The following is a 14,693-nucleotide window of genomic DNA, read 5'->3' as shown; positions in this document are numbered from 1 at the left end:
TCAGAAAAGCTATCATATTCCAGCTATTTAAATACTAATTCATTTTGGCAAAATGATTTAAAATGTCTTACATGTCAGCTGTTTCAAGTTGTTATAGCAGCAGTAATACAAACATATTACTGAAGTCCTATTTTTGTCCAGACTCAAATATATTAACTGGATTACAGAGAATTAAAATTACGATGAAAGAATCTCAAGCTTAGTGTTAAATTATAGAAAAGGAATGTGCCAAAATATTAACAATAAATATCTGTGTGTAGTGAGATTAAAGGCTTTCCCTGTGTGCTTCCTGTAGTTTCAGTCTTATACAGAGAGACTTTTCACTTTTATAACTAGAAAAAGAAATTATTTAATTAGAAAAGTACTACTGAATACCGTTTCCAATTTTAAGTAGGCAAATGTTGTCAAGCGGACTGCCTTTCTGGCAGGAGAGGCCATTCTTTACCCGTGCCTACATTAACCTCAGCTCTCTCCCTGCATTACAATGGTGATGGCCTGAGTTTTCTATAAACTTTTTATTTTTATTTATTTATTTATTTATTTGACAGACAGAGATCACAAGTAGGCAGAGAGGCAGGCAGAGAGAGAGGAGGAAGCAGGCTCCCTGCTGAGCAGAGAGCCCAATGCGGGGCTCGATCCCAGGACCCTGGGATCATGACCTGAGCCGAAGGCAGAGGGTTTAACCCACTGAGCCACCCAGGTGCCCCTCTATAAACTTTTTTAAAAAAGATTTTATTTATTTATTTGAGAGAAGGAGAGCAGGAGCAGTGGAGGGGGAGAGAGATATTTGGGTAAAGAATCTCAAGCAGACTCTTTGTTGAGCTCGGACCCTGACAGGGGACTTGATCTCACAACTGTGAGTTCCCAACCTAAGCCCAAACCAAGAGTCAGATGTTTAACCAACTGAGCCACCCAGGTGTCCCTAAACTTTCTACATTTATAACTTACTGCCATAAATCATAAGCTTATGTCTTATCTGGACTTAATCATTATATAATGAGTAGATGTTTTTTCCCCTTAATTTGCAAGGAAATAGATAAATTGAGCAAGTCTGGAGCCGCAGAGTGACCTGCAGATCACTGCCCATCCTAAAGTCAGGAGGAGCCAGCCTGCCCACTGGCCAGAGCCCAAAGTGCCACCTGCAAAGCAGAATGGCCCTGGCTTCTTTTCAGTAAGTCCTTTTCACAGCAGTTTGGAATTCTCCCTCACAATGCACATTTTTATGTAAAAAAAAAAGGAGTAAAATATCCTGCATTTACTTACTTACTTATTACTCTCTTGGAAATAAAAATTGGTAGTTCCCGGATTCAAGGGAAAAGCAGAAAATTTTTCTTGTTTCCCCCTTTGGAAAGAAACACTTTCCAAAAAAAGGAAAGGAGAGTTACTAACAGCTGTCTACAAGGCCCTACCCTTTATTTATTTCCCTTTTTAATGAAAAAAAAATTTATATAATTTATATATGTAATATGTATTATATATAGTAAAAAAATAATATATAATACATATTATATATATAAATATTTAGCACCTATTTGGACCCTAAAGATGCAGCATAAGAGCAGACAAAAATTCCTGCCCTTGTGGCATTCATAGTTCAGTAGGAGGAGAATGAATAAGATCATAAAACATATAGTGGGCTAGAAGGTAGCAGTGCCAAGGAGAAAAATAAATCAGGCAAGGGTGGTAAGGAGTGTGTGGTGGGGACTTTTGTGATTTTGGAGAGAGAGGCTGAAGAAGTTCTCACCAAGAAAGTAAAATTTGAGCCAAGACTCGAAGGAGACGAGGGAGAAGCCATTGGCGTACCCGGACAAGGAGCATTCTGGGCAGAGGAGGGAAAGTGTGAGGACCCTGAAGGAGCAGCCTAACTAGCACATTTAAGGAACAGCAAGGATGGGGGGGGTGAGGAAGATAGGGAGAAGAGGAGAGGAGGAGGGGAGGAGAGGAGGAAGGGAGGAGAGGTCAGAGAATAACAAAGACCAGATAGTGTAGGCTGACTTTGCAGGCCTTTGGAAGGCCCCTGCAATTATATAACATCCAGCTCAAATTTCTTTTTTTTAAAAATTGAGAAATAATTGACATAAAGCATTATATTAGTTTTAGGTGTCCAACCAAATAATTCAATATTTATACATATTGCAAAATGGTCACCACAATAAGTCTAGTTAATAGACATCAACACAGTGACGATTTTTGTTCTTGTGCTGAGAGTTTTTAAGATCTATTCTCTTAGCAACTGCCAAATATGCAATACAGTACTATTAACTACAGTCACCACACTGTACCTTACATCCCCGTGTAGTACGTATTTCATAACTGGCAGTTCGTACCTTTCTGCCCTCTTGCCTACCTCCCTACCCCCTGCCTGTGGCAACCACCAATCTATTCTCTATGAGTTTGCAATTTTTTTAAGTCCACTAACATATCTTTCTCTCTCTGACATCTTCTTTACCCATTTATCCACTGATGGACACTTAAATTGCTTCCGAATCTTGCTTCAGTGAACATAGAGGTGCGTGTATCTTTTTAAGTTAATGTTTCATTTCCTCCAGATAAATCGCTAGGAATGGAGTTGCTGGATCCATTCGGTATTTCTAGTTCAAATTTTTAAGAATGCTTCCTTCTGTTTTCCAAAATGGCTGTGCCAATATACATTCCCACCAACACAAGGGTTCCCCTTCTTCTGCATCCTTGCCAACACTTAGTGTTTCTCGTCTTTTCCAGATTTCCTACAATGTGCCTGTAGTTTCACTGATGGAGCCTCATGATACCAAGTGCAGACTGGACTGGGCATGTCTGACACAGCTGACCACAAGAAATCCAACGGGTGAACAAGTGAAATGACTGAAAACGCCGAGTGCATGTGACTGGAGGAGTGTCCAAAGGTGAGACTTTTTAAAAAATCTGTTAATTCAGAAACTCTGCGCATGCCAAGGTGTTCAAGGAACAGCCAGACACAGTTTGGCCCCAAGAAACTCATATGGTCTCCCAGGAGGCTCATGGGGAAGGCAGCATAGGGTCTGGTTAAATGAGGCATAGCAAAGAGTTTGGTGGAAGCTGAGATATGTTAAGAAGTGATACGTGCTAAGAATTCATAGAGCTGGCAGCCTAAGTGAAGACCAAGCGACTGGTAATATTTAAAGGGGAAAAAAAAGGTGGAAGAATGGAGAAAGAGAAGGGGTTGTGAGGTGTCCAAATATATGAAATTAGGATGGGAAAAGTGTGTTTGTTTTGAATGGAAACATATGTTGGCTTGAGTGGGAAATGTGTACAGGGCAGTGGTGAAAGGTGGGTCAGGGTAAGATCAGAATTTTTTTATGGACAGATTGATGTTTTAATCAATAAGTAAAGGAGTTTCAATAGGAAAATGGTATGGTGTGTAGAGCTGCTTTGACAGAGAAAACATTTGGGAGAGAGCAATTAGTGGCGGCAAATACTCAAGAAGTGGTGAAAGTCATGACAGGAGTAGCCAGTGTGGCCATGGAGAGGTGTAGACAGCTACATCAGATATTTGAGAAGAATTATACAACCTAGTGACTGGTTAAGAGCTATTTGTATGTTTTGAAAGACTTAGAGATGTTCACTAAGAAAATGGTGACAAATTTTGAGATATTTTATGGGGTCAACAAAAAAGGAATCTGGTTTGAAGATTTCAAATTTGAGTGATGATATGCCAGACATTTGGAAGGGTTACAGACAGGAGGGCAAGTTTCAGGTAAGAGGCAATGCTAAAAATAAAAACTTGTTAGGGCAAAGTTGGCAAATAATTATTGGTATTTTTCCTTTCCCTGTTTCATTGAGCCAACACAATCTCTCATGGGTATAAATAGAAGAGCCATTTCATCTCCCATTCAAGTTGGGACACTGTGAGAATGAGAGGGGAACTGCGAGTAATTACAGCGGGATAAGGAGCAGAGAACGAGGACTGTCCAGAGCAAGTGAGGACGTACAGATTCCAGTTTATAAGCGCTCTCTTACTTTTTCAAGGATGGGGAGCTGGCCATTCCTTATCTTTATTACTGCTCTTGTTTTCTCAAAAGGAGTCAAGTGATTCAATTAACGTCGCTTCACTGTCATTTGAGGCCACAGTGTATTCTGGCAAAGGACCCAGTTTTAGACACCTACACAACAAACACAATGCTAATGAAGTAGTTTATGTTCTATAACTCCTCTCTATCTACGCTCCTGGCACAGCTGATGAAGTGTGGAGGGGGAAGGCCTAAAGGGTGTGTGTGCGCGGTGCTATGCGCACACGTGCTGGGGAGGAACAGGCAGGGAAGTGTTCTCGTTATCCTGTAGAGGTGATTTATTTGGTAGTTCCTTTGCTGCAAAAAGTAGTTTAACAGAAGAGCAAAATTGATATTCAAACTGAGTCTGACTGTGGCGAGCATTCCAGCAGCTCTCAGGTAGGAAGGGACTCAAATCCAACTCAAAATGCTAAAGAAAGCCGTTATCTTTCAGACTCGACATTGTCATCTTCATTTAAGAACATGTTCACACAGTGCCCTTCTTTAGGGAAGGAAGTCAACTCTGGAAGTACCCTGTAAAATGTAGGGGTGATTTTTCCTAGGGCAGTGGACTTTTTTGCCTTTACTCTTCATTAGGCTTCCTGCCTTAATAATTTATCGGGCTTTTTATTCCGGGTAGATGCTTCACATTTCTCTTGATGCAAACGGAAACAGGATTTGTTTTGCTGGCGTTCTTTGACCTGACCTTTGAAACAACCACGTCATCTGGTTATTGTGTTATTTCTAGTCTCTGTGGTCTTACGTCTCAATGAACAGTTTATTTTTGAGAAAAATCTGTTTGATTCTGCAAAAACTTTTCTATACCCCGCCTTCAGGAAGGAAGATTTTTCTACATATCTATTAGTTACAGTTTAAAAAAATGAGACAGAAGCTGTAATTTATAAATATGGCATCAGAAGCAAAGCATGCGATGATTTCTATGGTTCTTTGATAAAATGGCACAAAACCCAGAGAGGAAGAAAGGCACAAAGTATTGATCTATCTATATGAGATATATATATGTATGTGTATGTATATATATATATATATATATATATATATATATGGTCATATTTTACATTTTCAAACAGACTATACATAAAAACAAAACACAAAACATTTTGACAAAATGATACGATGAACAAATGTTTAAATGAGCACTATTTTGCTTCGATCTGTCTATAAGTTGTTTATCAGACCATATATCTTTATACAATATAGAAATCCCAGATAATCTTTAAAGAGTCGAACAACAAATGGATGGAAAAGAAAGGTCCTAAAATTATACTTGCAAGCATATATACATTCTTTTTTTTTTAATAAAGATTTTATTTATTTATTTGACAGAGATCTCAAGTAGGCAGAGAGGGAGGCAGAGAGAGAAGAAGGGAAGCAGGCTCCCTGCTGAGCAGAGAGCCTGATGCAGGGCTTGATCCCACGACCCTGGGATCATGACCTGAGCCGAAGGCAGAGGCTTTAACCCACTGAGCCACCCAGGCGCCCCCATACATACATTCTTAGCTCAGGATTGTTATCAGAAAAGAGTAAACAAAAAATATTCTTAATTCTAACTATAAACTTGCCATTAGGTAGGGAGGGGAAATGTGCGGATCAACAGGGCAAAATTTGTGTTTGGGTATAAGCTCGTTTTACTTAATGTACACCAGCATTTCACCAGAATCTTATTAAGTACAGTTGCCAGCTTTTCTTTTGAAAAGTAGATTTTTTTCATTATTTGCTTCCAACTTAAAAACAACAAAAAATCCCCACAAAAAAACCTGCCATCCATACTTTGTGTCAAACGCAATTATCTTTTTCTTACGATCTATTCGTGATGACATAAAAACCTTACAAAAAAAGAGTTGAAGACTCCTTTGGACCCTCTCTGATCCCATCATTCTCTCTGCCTCCACAGAAGCGGAGACAATCATTAGCCTAAACCTTTTTTTTTTTTTTTGCTATTACTGCATGTATGTTAATAAATAAAATGTAGTGTTAATTTATGGGTTATGAAAGTTTCATACATGGCATCACATTCCCATATTTATTCAGCAGGTTGCTTTTTTTGCTACTCAGCATGTGTTTTCTAGAGTTATCTTTTCCTTTGTTACTTTTGCCCTCCTTGGTGCCATTTAAAAATGTGAAATTTCTAACCTGTTACAATACAATAGGAGTTTTTCTCCTGTTACATTTATAGTTTATGGACCCATTTCTTTTATATCATTACTATCACTGCAATCATTCTCTGTAATGTTGTTCTTTGTGGATCAGGAGGGACCACTTTTGGCCACCACAGAACAAAATGTGAGACCAGAGTGCTTGAGTATAAATTGATTAAATTGATTAAGTTATTCTGAAATTTGTCATTTTCAATGTCCTATCATTATATAGGTCAGTGATGTATTTCCCCTTCAACAAGTTTTTTAGCTGTCTTATTTTCTTATCCAAATAGTTTCTGTTGGTTTTATTGTATATTTATTGCCTTAACAATAATAATAAGGTTGCTAATAATTCTCCAGATATTAAACATTGATCTGTAGGTAAAAAAATCACAAGTAGATTTGATTAAATACCATTCATCTGCTGCTCTGCACTATTCAACGTACTTTTCTAAATGTTTCTGGTGCTATCTTTAAAGACAGCACTTTGTTCTTGGAAATCTCACGAAAGAAAGAAAAAGAATCATTTTTAAAAAATTAAGCTTGAATATATTTTATACTTAAGCCAACACTGAAACTTAGTGGCAAAGTAAGAATACAGCCAGGAAATAAAAATGAGCCTCAATGGGAAAAATGGCCAGTTAATAACAAGATGAGAAGTCAGACTGCAAAGCATGGAAACTTTGGCTTTGTGCAAATAAAGCCTAACACAGTTGAAGCCAGAGTGAATCACCTGGAAACATGAGTAAGCAAATCTCGAGCAAGTGTGACATTGGCATCTAAAAATATGCAACACATCCGACTCTGATGTACACTGACGAGGCCCTCCGCTTTGACCTGTTCTGGGTCGGAGACCAGGGAGGCTTCTTGAAACTCCGGATGCTACCAGAGGGAAAAAAACGCTGCCAGAGAGATACTGGGATAAAGGCTGCTTGAGTCAGAAACACACACATCTCTACCCCAACTAGGAGGATTTGGAGTTATTAAATAAATGCCTAGAAAATGCTTTACAAATCAACTATAGTAACCCAGATGAGATACCATAGCAATAGCATTTAATGACTCATCGGTGTCGGAGAAGAATGGATCAGAGGCACCTTGAAGCATCTGATGATTTTTGCCGGGAGAAACAATCTCATCTAAAGGATTTACTAATTCCAAGTACAAGGATTTTTCTCAACATTGATCCTAAGGAAAGTTTCAAATATCTAGGGCCAAATGCCACATAGAACAAGCTCAACAAATAAGGAAATGCTTGTCCTGAGGGTGGGTGGGATCTGGGTAGGGCTCTGTGTCCTTAGCCTGCTTGTATTCCTAAGGACTCACTGACACCAGATGTTGGGGGTTTGAATCTGGAAAGGGTGGGGCAGGGTGCCGGGTGCTGGGTGATGAGGAGAAACTGGCAAGAAAACCATGGAGAAATCATTCTTAAATAAAATGAACACATTGTAGTCCCGGTGGAAACTCAGTCATGATCATATTCTACTGACTCCATCCAAACTTAAGACAGCTTTCAATAAATTCAATGGTATATGGCTTGCATGAAGGCTACTATCATATATTCAGTCAATATCCAAAAGTAGAGAGAGAGAAGAAAAATATTCTATAGATAATTCTTGCCAAACTAGACAAAACCCCACACCACTTTCTGAAGTCGATTGGTCTGAAGGCAGGGTTTTTATTTTTGCTTAAGTACTCGGCATATCCAAATTAATTCCCATCTCAGTTGTCTTAGTTCATGAGTAAATACAGTGTGTGGCATTTGCAAATTCGTCAGAGTTGAGTCTCTGGCTCCTACAGAAAGCTAGTGGGCAAGCTTGAGAAGTTGGAGAAAAGATATTATTTCTAAGTGGCAAAATACACACACGCACAAAATCACATTTTCAATGAATTAAAAAAATATCTTGCTGGTTCTCCCTTCCCCACATTTTTAATTCTTCTAAGTCAAAATTTTGTTCTCTTTCTCTTTCCTTCTTTTTCCAAATAGAAATGCTGAAAGGCATCATTAGGATAGAGATTAACTTTTTCCTTGCAACACCTGGGTAGCTCAGTTGGTTAGCTCCCGCCTCATAATCTATGCCAGGCTCTACCCTCAGCAGGGAGTCTGCTTATTCTTCTCCCTCTGCTTCTCCCCTCAGCCCTGAGCTCACGCTCTCTCTAAAATAAATAAATAAAATCTTTAAAAAAAAAAAGGTAACTTTTTCCTCAAATAGCAAAACACTTTAGTAGTGGCAGGCTCTGTGAAACTTACATGTGAACAAAAATGAAAATGCTCTTTGTATTACAGAGAATCATATCCTGATTCAGATTAAAATGGAAGAATTTTTTGGTGACAGGTCCAAATCATTGAATACTTCATATGTAGAACTTACAAAATGCACTGAATTAGAGGACAGCCAGTAGTAGCAAGCAAATGAGTGTTTGGATTCGGGGAATCCTGCTGAACGGAAATGTACAGATCTGACATAATGGAAATGTACAGATTGTCAGAGTTTATGAAAGTCCTCTTCCTGCCCGATCATTTTTTTTAAAAGATTTTATTTCTTTGACAGAGAGAGATCACGAGTAGGCACAGAGAGAGAGAGTAGAGAGAGACAGAGAGGAGGAAGCAGGCTCCCTGCCAAGCAGAGAGCCCGATGTGGGACTCGATCCCAGAACTCTGAGATCATGACCTGAGCTGAAGGCAGAGGCTTAACCCACTGAGCCACCCAGGTGCCCAGTGCCTGATCATTTTTAATAAGCCTTGAATGACTAATGAGGCTTTTAATGATACCATCTATTTCCGCTTGGTGGTGGAACAGTTAATATGTAGTGGGAAAGAATGAATATTCATAAATATTAAAATAGTTATTTATTTGTAGGATATCTACATCTACTTCCTCCACTCCCCTTACCTCAAGCCCAGTTATAAACTTGTGGGTCTTGATAAGCAGAACACAAAGAGAGCAGGTGCCTTTGTTAGTCCTGTAGGTATTTTCTGGCACTTAGATGGATGCCAGCTGTGTGCTAATTAATCTTGGGATGGCCTAGATCACCAAATACTACAAAGCTAGAAATGCTCCCTCAACTTCTAGGAATGTGTCTGAATGTTGGCTCCAAATGCCCGTGGAGATATGGGCCAGGTCCTAACAGCCTCTATGATGCGTTCTAGTCAGGACAAAGTAAGAACTGTTTGCATAAACATATGCCAGCAAGTCAGCTCCAGGCGATGGTGGTGAATGGTGCTTTTGGGGACACAGAGCTAACAGCATTCTCTGGTCTGATAATCCTGGACATAGACAGGGGTCCAGTATCCAGTCGTGTGTTTGAGTGCCATTTTTTCATTAAATATTAGTAACAGCATGCCCAGCACATTCAAACCCTATTGTGCCATAGTTTACAGGTGTGGCTGTGCATGTAGCCCTTCAGCTATATTTAAGCAACAGCAATAATGGAATTGACACATCGCTTCTAGGCCTATGAGATTAACTGGATCATTGCATGAGCAGTTTGGACAAGAAAGGAGAGATCCTGAAAAGAAGAGACTGAGTATAATATGGCAAGTTGGTTGCAATGAAGGCCTACTCTCTGGACATGGCTTTATTTTCTCTTCAATGGACTGAATGATCAAAAATATGGGCTATAAAATGCTCAAGCATTGCTTCTTTCCGCCAAGTCTGATGAAATGCATGGATTGCATTGGGGAAAATGAAGAAAAACCTACCTGAAGACGGCAAGGGTCAGAGACCACAGCACTAATGGCTTCCTCAGTTCAAACTTCGCCCGTTTGTTCATTAGGTGCCGACCACCAAATATGAAGGCAGCATACAGAGCAGAAAAAAGGAAAGATTTCTTCCTGCAACAGACAAAAACCCAGTATCTTAGAAAATAAAAATCTCTAAGCAGTTAATTTTTATTCATGAGAAATTTATATTTACTAATTATTTGCAATTTTTTATACCAGTTTCTCTTCGTAAGCGCTGAGAGCATGTTCTTGGGAATGTGCCCCTTCACTGAAGAATGTTTAAACATTCTTCTGATGGCATGGCATTCCATGGAAACCTCCCTTGACAAATTATGTCAATCTAGATTAAACAACACATATCGGAATAGATCTGTGTCCTTTTTGAGCTCCATGACTTTAAAAATTAACAACATAGCATTAAGGTACAAAAAGAAAAACTTTCACTGAGGGATTTAAACACTAAAATCAAGTTACTTAGAGCACTTGACTTAGGACACCCCCAGTATGGATTCCTGAGATCTTCTCCACCAAAGGAGCAAGTATTAAGTTTCAATATGATCATTAATAATAGGGATAACTGGTAGACATCATACAATACAAAAGAAGAATGTAGGTTGTACCTGAAGTACACCTGTCCTAGAGCTTGAACTTGAACCTAATCAAAATCGGATTTTACTACCTATCCTTGGGAAATATAAACTGTGGAAGCTTCTGTAGGACAACTGAAATTTCGTCTTCAATAAGTCAGGAGTATGGAATCTAAATATGGGACTCTTCTAGATTAAGGAGTGGCTTGAGAAACTATAATCAAAGGTAACAGATAGACTTTGGAGGCTCTATATTTGAGCAAACCAATTGGAAAAAGACATTTTTAATAAAATGAGAAAGTTTTTAGTTATAATTTTAAAAGTACTTAGTTACTATTTATGGGTGAAATTACATGTCTTGGATTTGTTTAAAAATATTCTAGGAAAGAAATAAAATCAAGACAATATTCAGGGTAAAGAGATAAAACCAGATTAACAAAAGGACGAAGGAATACAGGCTTTTTCTCTTTTTGTCAGGCTTTGGTGGAACTCTGGTCAGAAATGTCCAAGCAATATTAATTAGAATCTCTAGGTCCTGCTGGTTTACTACTGTACCAAGAAGTAAACAGTGTTATTGATAATGCCAATAAGAACAAAAACAAAACCAACACGATTCTATACAACTACGATTCAATAGAAAGTAACAGAGGGGGGCGCCTGGGTGGCTCAGTGGGTTAAAGCCTCTGCCTTTGGCTCAGGTTATGATACCCAGGGTCCTGGGATCCAGCCCCGCATTGGGCTCTCTGCTCCGCAGGGAGCCTGCTACCCCCTCTCTCTCTCTGCCTGCCTCTCTGCCTACTTGTGATCTCTGTCTGTCAAATAAATGAATAAATCTTAAAAAAAAAAAAAAAGAAAGTAACAGAGGCTTTGTAAATGATTTAAACACCTGAATGAACTTCCTAAAAAAGCAGTTATTTCTCTTAAGATGGATATTCCCCCACTTGATGAGATTAAAAGGGAAATCATTGAAAAGTAAGTTATAAGCCTAATACAAAAAGCAAAATGAATTAGTTTTTTGCAAATGCCTCCTATTTTTCTCCCTGACACTGCCTGTATGTATTGCTGACTAAGGAGGGATCTAATTATTTTCACAAGCAGCACACCTAGTAGGCATGTGACCTACTTGGTGAACACTACCCCGTAAAGTGGTATTTCCAGAAATCAACCCATAAAGATGGAATGAAACACTTTCCAACTGAGGTTTGCAGATTCTTTTGGAAACATAGGACCTGGGCACATAGTCACTACTTGCTAAATATTTGTTAGATGATCATGGTCTTGTCATATCAAATTTTCTGATAGAGAAAAATAATTATGCACTGACATCCTTAGGTGCTCAGTAAACATTAACTGTGTGAATGAACGGTTGTACTTTCCCAGTAACATATGAATTACTAAAGAATGAAATATTCGGAAAAAACATGATCCATTTTCTTCCTCCATAAAGAAACAGGCAATTTCTATACTTCAAAGAGAGGTGGAAACGTGAGACAATTTTATAGGAACGTTAGTAAACATTTCAAGAAGAAAGTTCTTTTGGCTGTAAATATGTGTATCTGAGAAATATGAATACAAATGTGAATGAGTGTTTGTAGGTTTACTCATATATATGTTATGTATGAATTTTGCAAGTGTGTGTCACTAAATTGAGTCCTAATCACCGTCTGCATTTACACCCATCTAAGGACTCGCAAAAAACCAAATTCTATCAAGTTAATGTAAGCCGTAGTAATATGAAATAGTCTGTATTCTTTCCTAAAAATTTTAAAACAATTTTGTTGTTCTTTTCTAAGTTATAAAAGTAACGATGAGTGACAGTATTCATGGTATGATTCAGGGAGGGAGTCTTGTGGGGGCCACTCAGTGCTAACGAGCTTTCTCCTTGATCCTCCTAATCACCCGTAATGTAGGTACAGCATTGTCTTCATTTTACAGATAAGCAAACCGGCTTAGAGGTTAAGCCTCAGATCTCCCTGTTCTCCTGTGGTAAACTTTCCCAAGAAAAAAGGGTGCACCTGATGTGTTATCTTATAGCCACAGAAGAATTACACAAGCCCTCCTACTGAATTGCATGGTCATTGTGTAACTGTGTGGCACGTTGCTAAACTGTGAATACACCAAGAGTAATCTCCATGCCTTCATGTTTCAACTATCATATTTTGGGGGTTTGGAACACTTTGATCCAGACCCTGTTTACCTCTTGGGGAATACAAATAAACTATATATGCGCCCCAAAAGCTTTTTCTTAAATTGCTTATCATTCTTTCTCTTGCTCATTCCATCTAATTCAGATTTTGGTTATGGTTAGATTAATTGTGTTTCTTGCAATTACGAACCAAATTAAATGGCTGTCTGTATGTGATCCTATCATTCTAGCCACCGGGGGAAAAATAATATGCCTCGAAGAACCAAGAAAAATACAAAAATCTCCCCTCAGGATGTTTTCCTCTGCATTTCTTCAGCTAAGAATGAGAATTAGTCCTAATGCACTACTAACTCCCTGGCACAGACCCTTCTCTTTTCCATGTGTTTTCTAAAGATTATCTTTACTAAACAACCTTCAGTTCCATAGCTAGGGCAACCAAGTCATCAATATAGACACAGAGAATCTGAGAATTGCCAGAGACCTTAGAGAGATGGAGCCCAAATTTCTCGTTCAACAGAAGAGGGAATGGGGGATAGGGTGTGGTGCTGGATGACATTACTTTCTTATGGTCACATAGCTACACACTGTATATGGGCCAAAACTACCAAAATTTTGCTCAAGCAGGTAGGTAAACATAACTTAATTGTCTAGGGTATATCTGAGTCACCTGCTATAATACAAATAAATTGCTTATTGTATACTTTCTAAATCTTCTATTGTGGTAAAATTCAAGTCTGTAATGCTTTAGGTGAATTCAGAATTAACCTTACACTTCTTCTGTAAGAGGGAGTCATCTAAGGAGGCATGAACTCTTACCTCTTCCAACTGAGAAATCCAAATGTATCATTTATAGTTGAATGTATTATGATTTTTTTCCATTTAACTTAGAATAAATTAAGATTTCCATTAACATACTGGGCAATTTAAATGGATTCAAGCTGCCGTTCAGTTCTGCCATCTCTTTGGTAAAGATTCAATCATTGTCAAGTGAGTAATGACTTCCTGCTAGCCCACTTGCTATTTAATAGGGAGAGATGACTTCCCTAATGCTTCCATAGTAATCTAATAATACTTCATATTCTGGCAGTCCTCCATAGCTGGGTATAATGGTAACACTACATTGTTTTGTTACTGGATCATCAGCAATTTCCAGAGGGTAGGGACTCCTACCATTAAAGAATCTTAAATGTATATCATATAGCCTAACCCTTCACCATAGGGGCCCAATACCTTTCAGGGCAGTGCTTCTGTAGCTATAATTACAAAGTAACCAACTAAATAAAGAACACCCAAATGAAATACTGATGTGTTTTGAGCTTGTTGCCCTGATATTCACTCTTTTCCCCCCTTCCGCTTCTGTCATTGATGTGAATGGACATTAGCCCATAACTAATAAAAGCAGATAATGGCTTTGTCATTTATCCTCAAAAAGCTGGACTTCTTTATCATGTTACCCTCATCCAAAACATTCCTAGGTGTTGGTTTTCCTATTCTCACCAGAGTAGCTGCTAATGATTTGTACTTAGTGTTCTAACCAATAACACTTGTCAAAGACTGTGTATACATTCAAACTCCCCCCTCCGCCCAACCCCTGAGCTTCTACAGAAATCAGGACCTAACTTGAGTCCCTTTAATACTCACTTCCAGATCTCTGTTGGCTGACTTGTGCACTTCCGAAGAGTCAGACAAGTTCATTTGAGAATGGTGACACTTTCAAGTGGGTAGTCTTTCAACACAGGGTATTTGCTAATGACCACTATGGGGGAGATGGCCTGAACGCCTTTGTGCCTTAGTGACTTTGTTTTTGTGGTTACCATGCATGTGAAAGGTACAAGGGTTGTGAAAATGCAAACAAAACTTCGAGGAAGAAAAGAAAAGGACCCCTGAACACCTCACCTGCTTTGGCTGATAGCTACCAAGCACCAAACGTTTTCTTGTTGAGAAAATTTTCCCAAGAGTCTAAAACTGGGGGAAAAAAATGCTAATTGGAGAGGCCATATCTCTTTTAAGACTTCTCCTTTAGTTCAGCTCCTGATTCAAATGAGGAAGCAATTCAAGTTTCTGAAAGTAATT

The 14,693-nt window shown here is 38.7% G+C and overlaps 1 protein-coding gene across 2 annotated transcripts in view; it reads right to left on the bottom strand.

The window, feature by feature from the left end:
• The window catches only part of ELOVL6 (ELOVL fatty acid elongase 6), a 122,694-nt gene that overhangs the window by 30,292 nt on the left and 77,709 nt on the right, over positions 1-14,693 (bottom strand). For both annotated transcript variants that reach the window (XM_032859843.1, XM_032859848.1), the window contains one exon: positions 9,867-9,998. In XM_032859843.1, the coding sequence (XP_032715734.1) occupies positions 9,867-9,998 (132 nt within the window). The remainder of the gene's footprint in view (positions 1-9,866; positions 9,999-14,693) is intronic.

Source organism: Lontra canadensis, unplaced genomic scaffold (genome assembly GCF_010015895.1).
Source record: "Lontra canadensis isolate GAN:19392208 unplaced genomic scaffold, GSC_riverotter_1.0 scaffold1, whole genome shotgun sequence".
Taxonomy (NCBI): domain Eukaryota; kingdom Metazoa; phylum Chordata; class Mammalia; order Carnivora; family Mustelidae; genus Lontra; species Lontra canadensis.
The sequence above is the reverse complement of the archived record's forward strand: the minus strand, read 5'-3'. Positions and strand labels throughout refer to the sequence as shown.